This window comes from Echinops telfairi, unplaced genomic scaffold, assembly GCF_000313985.2.
Source record: "Echinops telfairi isolate 266 unplaced genomic scaffold, ASM31398v2 ScPeMD7_3533;HRSCAF=4204_1, whole genome shotgun sequence".
Lineage (NCBI taxonomy): Eukaryota > Metazoa > Chordata > Mammalia > Afrosoricida > Tenrecidae > Echinops > Echinops telfairi.
Genome location: NW_022107432.1, coordinates 12,864,796 through 12,877,064, shown reverse-complemented (window position 1 = coordinate 12,877,064; position 12,269 = coordinate 12,864,796). Strand labels below are relative to the sequence as shown.

Sequence of the window (12,269 nt, the reverse complement as noted above, 5' to 3'; positions counted from 1 at the left end):
TTGGGTAGTTTGGGATGGGACACGCCAGCAAAGGTTTGGGTCTGGTAGCACAGTATCATACCGCAAGTCATTGGCAAGAGTCCTGCTGTAGACCAGAGCTCACTGGGCACCTCACCCTGCATGGCCCCGAATAGACACCACCCTCAATAGACTTGCCAGCACTAAGTCATGCCAACTCCTCATTAAACCGATCCCCAACATAGTGCTAAGTTCCTAATTCCATCACCCAGGAACGCAGGAATGATCCCTAAATGAAATATATCAAACATAATTGTCCCTAAAGAAGTATAGCAAGGCTGGAGGATCTCCGATCAGTTTCTATGCAGATGTGTCAATTGGTTATATCTCCAGTCTTCTTGGCGTTACTTGGAATTGTTTCACCAAAGCAAGACCCAGTACGAGAGGGTGTGTGCTAGGTGGTAGTGGACCACCTAATTGACCAAGTGGATTCAGGTTTTCTAAGTGGTGCTCCCTGAATATTCCCTACCCCCACCCACCTCACCTCTAGAATTCCCTGGCATCTTTCATCCACATACTTCCAGTTGATCACTTGCTACTTTTTAAAGTACTCCGCAGCCGTGCTGGCTGCTGGAGAGATCCTGCTCCCCAAATCTCTGGTCACTCTTCTCCCAAATGTCCTGCTGCTGCTGCAGAAAGTAAGCATATGGGCCCATGAAGGTCCCTGTCCAAGATATACCTGCCTCCTCTTTATTTCCATTCAGCATCCCAAACCAACATCCCAGCATCCCAAACCAACCAATTCCAAAATAAGAACAAGAAAGAAAAGCTGCACACATCAAAAATCGTTTGACAGAGCATTTACTAGATGTTTGTGGTTAGCGCACGGAGCCTTGGTGGTGCGGTGGGTAAGCATTGGCTGCGAATTGAAAGATCCTTGGTTCGAACCCACAAGTGGCCCCAGGACCAAGATGTGACCATCTGCCCCCGTGGCCATCCTAGTCTTGGAGACCCTAAGGGGCAGTTGTACTTTAGAGAGTTCTAGGGTTGCTATAGGTCCGAATGCACTCAACAGCAATGGGCTTGAGCTGTTGGGGGGGTGGGGGTAGTCTGGTTCCCATGTCTAGAATCTACTGTGTACTTGGGCATTGTACTGGTGGGGTGACTGGCCCGCCACTCTCAGGCCTGCTGGCCTTCAGAACTGCAAGATGTGCTTGACAGTGTCAACATAATGCTGATCGGGGGCCGGCTTCCTCTGACTCCCCGGCTGCAGGAACTTCTTAATTGTAGGAATGTTGCTGATCCTCGTTTTAAATGCCTGAGAGAGACAGTAAAATCAGGTTCAGTTACCAACCACAAACCCTAAGAAGAATCAGAGTCACCAGAAGGGGGCGCTCAGAGCAGTACGTAGACTAACTTAACCTGCAAAATATGTTTGCCCCAGAGTCTCTGGGAAGGGGACTAACATGGCTGGGGGAATTTGCATGGGTTTATGTTGTTAAAAGTCATTGCCACAAGCAGGCCCTGTTTGTCAGAAGTCTTAAAATATTCACATTCTTTGACCTGTCAATTCCTGTTCTAGAGATTTACTGTATGGGAATGAGTGCAAACAAAGCCATAGTGTGGTGTTGGTACAAGAGTAGACACTGGAAAGAACCTATCATTCTAGGAAAACGGAGCCTGGCTATGTAAATGCTGGTAATCCCTACAGGAAACATAATTCCACAATTTAAAATACTATATATAACAACCCAAAGTCCATGCAAAGAAACAAACTGCGGGAAATGCATACAGTGGGACATTATGCGATGACAAAAATAAGGGGTGGAAGGGTTAATCCACGAGCTATCTCACCAGATTCATGCATGTAGAGGGCTTCATGCTGAGTGAAACCAGTCCATCTCCAAAGGGTAACTATTATGTGAGACTACTCTTGTAGCGTGTCAAGAATGTGTTCGCACACAGGAAGAAACATTCTGTGACGGTTGCCAGACATGGAGGTGGGAAGAAGGACCATCACTGACTGGGTAGAACTCTACTTCCATGGTGGTCAGTTTGATTCTAACTCAGAATAAGCCGATAGGCAGAGCAGCAGTGCTCTGTGGGATTTCTGGGGCAGTACATCTCTACAGGAGCAAACCATTTCATCTTTCGCCCCAGGAACAGCTGGCGGATTTCAAGCACCAAATGTTAATTATGGTGAAGAGAATATAGGGAAATCCATACAATATGAGCAAGGTAAGGGAAGACACTGAGAGCTTCAAAAGAATAGAGGCAACAGGCCTGACAGTACAGTGACTTATGCCTGGGGCTGCTAACTGCAAGGTCAGCAGTTCAAATCCACCAGCTGCACCTTGGGATAAAGATGAGGTGTACTACTCCCTCAAGGAGTTACAGTCCGGGTCAGTTCCATCCTGTTCTGTAGTGTTGCTATGATGTGAAATTGAATCAACGGCATGAGGTTTTGAGTGAGGTTGTTCAGAGGACGGCCATCATTATCCAGATCTATCTTGAAGGACAATGTTGTCTATGGTAGAATAGTATCTATTCACCTACAAGGAAGGCCAGTTAATCCAATGATTTTTCAACTTTAGGCACCAATCACTAAAGGCAGCGATCAAGAATTCTACAAATTTCCTCAGTCTTAAATTGATCACACATGCATTCAAGATTCATTGGTAATTGTAATTACTGGAGATCGATTGTGATCGCTGGGAACAAAGAGAAAGGATTAATAGTTCAAAAAGAGGGTGCTGGTGATAGAGACAAACCTGGAGTTCGCATGCTAGGATTTTACAAGAATACTGCCACCATCGTTGCAAATACCTTTTTCAGCAACTTAAAGAGCTCCTATACATGTGGGCCTTGTCTGATGGAGTATGCAAAGAATCAATTAGGCTACCTTTGTGGGAAGAGACAATGGAGAATCTCAATATCATTAGCCAAAACAAGGCCAAAGCCAACTGTGAGACAGACCATCAATTGCTCATATGCAAATTCAAGTTGAGGTGAAAAAAAATTAAAACAAGTCCATAAGAGCCAAAATGCCACCTTGCGTTTATTCCACCTAAATTAAGAGCCTATCTCAAGAACAGATTTGATGCCTTGAATACTAATGAGACCAAATGAGTTGAGGAATGATATCAAGAACATTAGGCAGGAAGAAAACAAACAGTTATTAAAGAATAGGAAAGGTAGAAAGACCAGTCTGAAGAGATTCTGAAACTTGCTCTTGAATGTGTAGAAGAAATGATCAAATAAAAAGAGCTGAATAGAAAATTCTTCAAGGCAGCTTGGAAAGAGGAGAGTACCGTATTATCATGAGCTGTTCAAATTCCTAGAGTTAGAAACCCAAAGGGAAAGAATGTGCTCAGCACCCCTCAACCTGAAACTGCTGCAGAAAATATTCATGCCTCAGATTGTAACACTGAAGAATTCTATGGGCACAATAGGGAAAGATACATGAAGTGTCAGAGAAAGATCGAAGGAATACAGAGTCACTGTACCAAAAAGAATTGATTGATGTTCAATTGTTTCAAGAGGTAGCCCATGATCAAGAGTACTGAGGGAAGAAAGACAATCTGCACTGAAGCCATTAGGAAAAACAAGGTTCCCAGCATTAATGGGATACTATTTGGAATTTTTTAAAACAGATGCAGAGCTGGAAACACACACTAGTCTATGCCAAGAAACTGGGAAGATGGCTAGCTGGCCAACCAACAGAAATAAACCCGCATTCATGGCAATTCTAAGGAAAGGTGACCCCAAAGCGTACAGAAATTATTGAACAATACCACTACTATCACACGCAAGTGAAATTTTGCTGAAGATAATTCAACAACAGTTGTAGCACTCTGTTGACACTGAAGTGCCAGGATTTCAAGCCAGATTCAGAAGAGGCCCGGGACAAGAGATAGCCTTGCTGATGTCAGATGAACTTTGGCTGAAAGCAGAGAATACTGGAAGAATGCTTACTTGTGTTTCAGTGACTATGCAAAGGCATCCATTCAATGGTGAATGGCACGACAAACTATGGATAACATTGTGAAGAATGGGAATTCCAGAAAAATTCATTGTGTTATTTCAGATTCTGTGCATGGACCAAGAGGCAGTCGTTCCAACAGAACAAGGGGATAGTGCATGGTTTAAAGTCATGTCCGTCAGGGTGATATCCTCTTACCATGCATATTTGATCTTTATGTTGAACAAATAATCCCAGACTGAACATCTTTACAAGAGCAGAAAATTGCATCTTTCTTGGGCCGAGCACCTTGTGGATTCCAACCACTGACCTTGCGGTTCACCGCCCAGTATGCAAGGCAAACACTAAACGTTTACGCCAGAAATCAAAGAAATTATACCTATAGACTCGAGTATAAGCCGAGTTTTTCAGCACATTTTAAATGCAGTTTTGTGGTAAAATTAGGTGTGTGGCTGATATTTGCATCGACTTAGTCTCGAGTATATATGGTATATATTTTTTCTCCCTTCCCATGGTTTTCTGTCCCAACAGATTGGTCTGAGCAGATCAATCAAAGAGAAAACAGTCAAAACAAAACTCTGAGTGATGTTTTAAATAGTCTTCTTCGGTGTCTTTTGAGGTGGACATACATGCAGACATACTTTTGATCTCACTCTTTACTCTGCTCATTTCTTTCCTGCTTTGTTCTCGGTGGCCACCAATACACTACCTTTAGCAGAGGGAAGTCAGAAAGGACAGAAGCACGGAGTTCTTCCACCATTAAAATAGCTTCTATCAGTTGTATGTCCGCCCAGCTGAATTTGTTGCCAACAAGAAAATCCTCTCCATGGTCTTTCAAAATCTACAGAGAGAAAAAAATACAAGCACTGAATAAAAGCAAACAATTGTTTTGCCTGGCTAAGCAGTTGTACAACACGGAATCTTTTCTACAGATCGGATTTACTGAAGGATCGTTGTCTTCCTAATGTCCAGTGCCACAGAGAGGGTGATGGGACCGGCCCTCTTCTGCGTTGCTGTCAATGGACACAACCCTTTGGAAACCCTTTTGGGAGTGATTATCCAGTAATCTTGGGCAATGAGGGGTTGGAACGGGCTTCTTGGAGCAATGCAAAGTTATCCCACATATAAAGAGCAAAGGTAAACTCAGGTACCACCTGTAATACTGTACATATAAGACTCAAAATAAAGGTGAGAATTTATTTTTTTTCATGTCCAGAATCAGTGAATAATAGAGTGCCCTGACCAAGGCAAAGATGAAAACACTCGGGCAGAATCAAATAGTAGAAGATGATTCCAGCTAAGGAGACGTTCACGGCTAAAATTACACAGCGAGTCGTAGGACTTACCGTCTGTGAGACAGAGGCCCCAGACTCAGTAACCAGGGGAACTCTGAGTAGCCAATTGAGTCAAAAAGAAGACAAATCTTTGAGAGTTTAAGAAAATATCTATCATGTTTAGTAAATAATTAAAAGGCCCACCTACTGTCATCAAGAGGATTCCAAATCAGGATGATATTACAGGACAGCGTAGTGCTGCCCCAAAGGGCTTCTGAGACTGCAAATCCTTTGGGGAGCATATAGCCTCACTTTTCTCCCACAGAACAATTGGTGGCTTTGAACTATTGACCTTCCAGACAGAAGCCCAATACTTAACTCACTGTGCCAATAGAGTTCCTTAATTAAAAGGCTTATGAGTAAAAAGCAGCAATAAATAAATAAATAAATTTTTAAGGAGCAAATTACCTTCAAAAAGATACAAATAACATTTTAGAAATATATAAATATTAATATTTAAAACTCAGCAGAGAATTTTTAAAACCCCAAAACAAAACCTAATCATTTAAAATACAGATCTGAAGAATTCATGGGGAAAAAAAACTGAAAATAGGAAAGAGAATTTAAGAGACTTGGAAAACAGAAATAAGCTCCAATATACATACATCTAACAGGATCCCCCAAAGGACAGAATAGTAGGAATGAGAGTAAGCCATTAAGTACTCTTTGGTGGAGAATGTTCCAGAATTAAAAATAAAAAATAGGAATCTTCAAATCAAGCAGATATATAAAAACAACTCAAGAAGCACATAGTTGAAATTCATAAAATCCAGACAATGGAAACACTATGAAATAAATGCCAGGAGAAATCAAAAATAAAAAGGAGGCAAGAGGAATCTTGGAGATTAAAAAAGGCTTAAGAAAGATATCAACAGTAACTTATGACAAAACTATAATAATTTATGAACTACGAAGGGTTCTTGAGGGAGGGGGGAGGGGAGGGAGGGGGAAAATGTGCAACTGATATTAGGGGCCAGAGTGGGAGGCAAATGTTTTGAGAATGATGAGGGCAACAAATGTGCATATGTGCTTGACACAATGGATGTATGTATGGACTGTGATGAGAATGGTCTGAGCCCCCAGTAAAATAATTAAATTAAAAAAAAAGATTTCTACAGAAAAAAAAAATGTTGCCTCCCCAAATAATTGATAACTTTGTATACAAGCAGGATCCAACTGGATTATAGCATTCAAACTCCTAATGATAATGTTGTGATTGTAAGTTGAAGAGAGAATAATAAATACGACATAAAGCCCTAAAAAAAAAGAAAAGAAAGATATCAACTACCAATCCAGGGATACATACGGCAGCCAACTAAATAAAAAGGGGAAAGAAAGAAGAAAAAAAAGCCATGGGAGCAGGGCACTAACCCACCCAAGGGGAGGGTATTACTTATATCTCCATAGGAGTGGGAGAGAGAGACCAGGCTTCACCGATGTGCCAAGATGTGAATACAACATGCCAGCATGTACCAGGGGACCAATAGGGAGGTCTGCAGGGCTGGCCTTAATCCCCACTATGTGGATACCCCTTCCTACCCTCAGAAGAATGCACGTCAGAGGACAGCACTGGGGTTACAGCTTGGGGAGAGGTGTGTGTCGGATTAGAACACACAGGAGAAACACAAAGAGATGGAGAGGGAGGAGAGGACATCCTGGCCCACCAAGCCCCAAGGACGATGTTCCTGCTCGCAGCAGACAACACATGGGAGGACTGTAGGGCTGGCCCCACCACGGTACACAGTGTCCCTCACCGAACCATGATGCTGCAGGGGACAGGACTGGAGATACCATGTGGGGAATAGTGCACGGTCTGGCCCCATCACTGTATCCACATGTCTGTCTAGATAACATGGGCGGGATAAATAATTTGGAGATGAAAAGAACAAGACCAATGGTTCTGGAGGGATATGGGAGAAAGGAAGGGGAGGGAGGACCAACCCAGGGACAAGGGAACAACAAGTGAACTAAAATCAATGGAAGGAAGGTCGTAGAATGCCTAGTGGGGCTCAATTGAGGGGAATGTAGCAGTGAGGAATTCCTTAACCCAAATAAAGCCCGAACATGATGGTGGGACAAGAGGGAAGTTAAAAGGAAATAGAGGAAAGAACCAGGAGACAAATGACATTTGTAGAGGCCTAAATACAGGCGTGTACATATGTAAATATATATATAATGAGAGGGGAATAGAACTATGTACTCATATCTATATGTTAAGAATTAAGGTTGCAGATGGACATTGGATCTTGACTCAAGTACTCCCTTAACACAAGAACACTTTGTTCTAACAATCTGACATTCTTTGATGCTCACCTTCCTGATGTGATCACTAAAGACAAAATGGGCGCATAAGCAAATGTGGTGAAGAAAGCTGATGGTGACCGGTTATCAAAAGATACAGCATCTGGGGTCTTAAAGGCTTGAAGATAAACAAGTGGCCATCTAGCCAGAATCAACAAAGCCCACATGGAAGAAGCACACCAGCCTGTGTGATCATGAGGTGTCAATAGGATCAGGTATCAGGCATCTAAGACCCAGAATAAAAACATACCCAAGGTGAACGGTGGGTGGCGGGGAGGTGGGGGGTGGCCATGGAGTGGAGACTCAATGCCCATCTGTAGATAATTGGACATCCCCTCACAGAGGGGTCACAAGGAAGAGATGAGGCAGTCAGGATGCAGTGTAGCACCGACGAAACATACAACTTCCCTCTAGTTCTTTGGTTCTGCCTCCCCCCCCACTATCGTGACCTCAATTCTACCTTACAAATCGGATTAGACCAGAGCATGCACGCTGCTACAGACAAGAGCCCACAACACTGGGAATCCAGGACAATAAACCTCTCAGGGTCAACAAGGAGAGTAGAGATACCAAGAGGATTAGGGGAGGGTGGGGGGAGAAAGGGAGAACTGATCATCACAAGGATAAACCTAGAACCCCCTCCCAGGGGGACAAATCATGGAAAAGAGAGTGAAGGGCAACGGAGGACAATGTAAGATATGGAAAAAATAATCTATAACTTATTAAGGGTTAGTAAGAGAGGGTGGGTACGGGAGGGAGGGGGAAGAAATGGGGGAGCGGATATCAGGGGCTCAAGTGGGAAGAGAATGCTTTGAAAATGTGGCATATGTGCAAATGTGCTTGACACACAGGAGGAATGTATGGATTGTGATAAGAGATGTAAGAGCCCTCAATAAAAGTATTTTCACTACAACAAAAAGAAAGATATCGACTAATGACCATGAATAAATTTGAGTGTGATCTTGATTTAAGCAAATATATTATTTTAAAATGTCTTGAAAGGCACTGAATTAGACTATACATTGATTTCAAAGTCTATAGTATGCTGAGACATATTTATACTATGACCGAAATAATCATTTTTTTGGAGGAGGTGCACAAATACATTTTAACAATACTGTCCACGGTCCCTGGATAAACAGGATCTTGTTTGCCTACTCGCAGACACTCCCTAAGACATCGTTCTTTCCCAAGGCTAATTCTGAAGGTGAGTGCCGGAGGCTTCTTTTGTCTAGCAGATCCTTCCAGGGCCCGTGCTAACAACCCTTCCTCACCACGTGCCATGCTGTCCTCTAGATTTGGAAGCGTATCAAATTTGTAATGACACTCACTCCAAAACAACTTCACTGAAATCAACCCTCTGTGAGACTGTCTTCAGGCTGAGCCTTGATTTGCCGCCAATAGGAGGCCAAAAGCAAAGATCTGACCCAGTGATTGTCCTGAAGGCGGCGGTGTCTCGGGCTATTGCTTAGAAACTCAGAACAGAAATGCCACATTCTCGCATTGCAATTGGTTGATCCTAATTCCGTTTTGTTGAAGGCACTATGATTTTATCGATTTTTGATTTTCTAATCTGTATTAAAGTTTGGGTTCAAAAGGAGCCTGGTCTCGATCACTCCAAAGATGCATTCTTTAAATATTCTTATCAGTTACAAGAGGTGTTAAAATCTCGAATGCCAGCAGCTTACCTTTTCAAAGACAGGCAAGTAACGGGTCTTCGCTTTCTTCATGATTAAAGCAATATTCTCCTCTTGTTCCTCTGGGTTTTTGAAGTGAAGCAGTGCAATCATCATCATCAGGTCCAGGGTGCCGTCGACGTACATATCAATCCTGACAAAACACCACTGCACTCTCACGTGGAGAGGAAACACAGAGGAAAAGGCTTTCCTAAGCCAACCTTTCTATGATAGAAAGCCCAGTTAGGGCCTGAGCAAAACTCAAAGATGCCAGGTGCTCAGAGCACTGCCTCAAGGGGGCACCACTGAGCAGCTTATAAAACTACTGCTGTCCAGGCAGATGGTGGTCTTGCTCTGCTGAGTGTAGAAAGAGAAGGAACTGGGCAGGAGGGGACGCAGGAGTAATGGTAGTTAGTGGTGGGGGGTATAACCTTGAGCACATCAGAGACTGATTTTCATCTGTGAAAGGGAGGAAGGTATAGTTGTAATGTTCATGTGCTGCCGCATGTGTTACATAAAAGATTAACGAGCCTGACTGGTATCTGCTAGGTGATATTATTGGTAAAGTTATCTGTAAGGTGAATGTCATATATTTGGATAGGGGTGCAGTGTCAGTGCTGGCCATGGCAGTATTTTCGCAGGTATGCCTCTGGTTGGGGCAACTGATTTTCCATCCTCTCTCTTGAGTTTCCACTCTCAGAAGTAAAGCTTATGTGCAGAGCATGTTACTCAGTCCCTTCCCCCAGTAATGAACACCTTGTGTGCTGTAGCCCGTGGTCCAGGATACAGTGTAGGCATCTACTGTTGCAGTCCCACTGCATTGTTACAGCAACTAAGTGGGTAGTACCCTCTTTGCAAAACACTGGTCTACAGACTGGGACTTAGTAGCCATTCTAGACATGTTTGTTGAATCAACAGATATATGAAAGAAGGAATGAATGCTTCTAAGTTATATTCTGCTACCAAAACAAAAATACAGCCTCAAACCTTCTTCACCTCTCTTGTATTTGCATTGAGACTTGGAAGCTTCTTCCATCAACAGATGGAATCTATTCCTAAGCTGACCTCATGGGGGGAATTGCAGAATAAGTCCTGTTGGAGTCTGAGTCAACAGACTCACAAAGAGGTGAGCAATATGCTTACTGACTACGTCACTATATTTGAGGTGATTGGTTCTCTACCTCGAAACACACGATTCGTAGTAATAAGTCATTGAAACTATGCTCAAAATATGTGTGCTGAGTCTGTAACTTACACCGATGGGTAAAAAGAGTTTACCAAGTCATTTTCTGAGGTCAAACTTGGTGAGGAGTCAGGAGAGACTCTAAGAAAGCTGCGTGCAGATTGTTATGTGTAGCACACAAAGAAATAAGGCTTGGAACATTCATCCAGAGTTCGGCCCAGGGAAGGGGAGGACTAGCAGAAGCAACCGTTCTTTGCTCCCCTCAGCACAGGCCATAGGGCTGTGTCTGAACCAGGTCTCAGTGGGTCCAGCACTGGAGAAGCCCAGCGGGCATCAGGTACAGGAGTCAGGGACAGAGTACCTGACTCTCTCCTTCAGATCCTTCCCATACAAGTTGTATTTGGCAGCCAGGTAGCTGAGGATGGCTCGGGTCTGTGTCAACTCCATCCCGTCCATCTCAACCAACGGCACTTGGCCAAACAGCAGGCGTCCATCTGTGATTTGAGCAAACCAGACTTCATTAGTGCATTGAAAAAGACCACAATGAAAAAAAAATAGAATTTCTGGGTGAAAGCATTAAACACACACACCCTGAACATAGCTAGTTTCCAGTGGAAGTACTTCAACTCCCACGGAGCAGAAGCAGTAATACACACAAGGGAGAACTCCCATCCAAGAACCAATGACAACCTTCCACCAAAACCGGTGTCTGTCTGGTTCTGACTTTAAGCAAGTCTTTAACATCTCTGATCTGTTTTCTGGTTTTTATCTGTGTCAGGCCTGCCCACCTTTCAAGTGTCTTTGAGCAGAAATAAGGCAATGGTTGTGACCCTGTGTTGGAAATAGTGGCACTATAATTATGGGTAGGCTGCAGAACCTCCATTTGCAAAGGTCTCTCTGGGTGTTCAACGTTGAATGAGCAGCTGAAGTTTGGGCACTGTGCTTGTGAGTGATACAAACTTCAGTTAGAAGCTGGCAATTTTCCGGGAGATTTTTTAAATGTCAGTGCAACAGTGCAGGGGATTTGAGATCTTTGAATTGCTCAGTTCAAGGCCCTCATGGGTAGAGGCCCTGTGGTGGTCAGTGGGGGTGAACAAGATTATCTAAACTCATACAGTCAGGGCAGAGCTAAGCCAACAGACGTGGGCTACTTGAGTCCCTGTCCAGTGCTCTCTCCTGTTCTTCTCTCCTCCTTTTCAGAAATCATGGTAATGCCCAGAGGGTATCCCAAGCAATATCCTGACATCACAGATTCAGAGAAGGCCAGAGGGCTTCAGAAACTGTTAGGGAGCACTTCAGTATTTATTTAATAATCTATTTAATAACTATACTTGGATGGATTGTGATAAGAGTTGTATGAGCCCCCAATAAAATGATTTTTTTAAAAAACATAAACTAAAAGTAATAACTATGTGTCTAACTCTACAATGTGCCTTTAATGGTCATCATGTGGAGTATAATTGGACCAAAATAAAGACTAAGCGAAGCTTTAGGGGAGATTCCATATAAAGTTCCTTGCCAACCATGGGGGAAGAGCTCTGCCCGACTCAGTAAGCTCTGCTGGTGCATTCCAATCTAGGCCCATGGAGATCCGCTCGTTTTCTATGGGGACAGGGATGCAGAGAAATTAAGGGTCTTGGCCTAGAGCCATGCAACCGGTACCTGGCAGTTCTACTGATCAGCCAATTGTGTGGCCTTCATAAAAATAATGGGTGCTAATGTTATGTTTGCTCATCAGCAACGATGGGGCCCACACTAGCATCTTCAGATAAGGGTAACAACGGCTGTTAAAAGTTAAACGTTTTTAAATAAATAAATAAAAGTTAAAAGTTTTA

At 43.2% G+C, this 12,269-nt stretch overlaps 1 protein-coding gene across 1 annotated transcript in view; it reads right to left on the bottom strand.

The window, feature by feature from the left end:
* Positions 1 to 801: 801 nt before the first annotated feature.
* LOC101641767 (glutathione S-transferase A4-like) overlaps positions 802 to 12,269 on the bottom strand; it is a 13,824-nt gene continuing 2,356 nt past the window's right edge. The window contains exons 3-6 of the mRNA XM_004696354.2: positions 10,796 to 10,928; positions 9,264 to 9,405; positions 4,650 to 4,781; positions 802 to 1,276 (exon numbers count right to left, since the gene is read on the bottom strand). Coding sequence (XP_004696411.1) covers positions 1,154 to 1,276; positions 4,650 to 4,781; positions 9,264 to 9,405; positions 10,796 to 10,928 — 530 coding nt within the window. The 3' untranslated portion in view covers positions 802 to 1,153. The remainder of the gene's footprint in view (positions 1,277 to 4,649; positions 4,782 to 9,263; positions 9,406 to 10,795; positions 10,929 to 12,269) is intronic.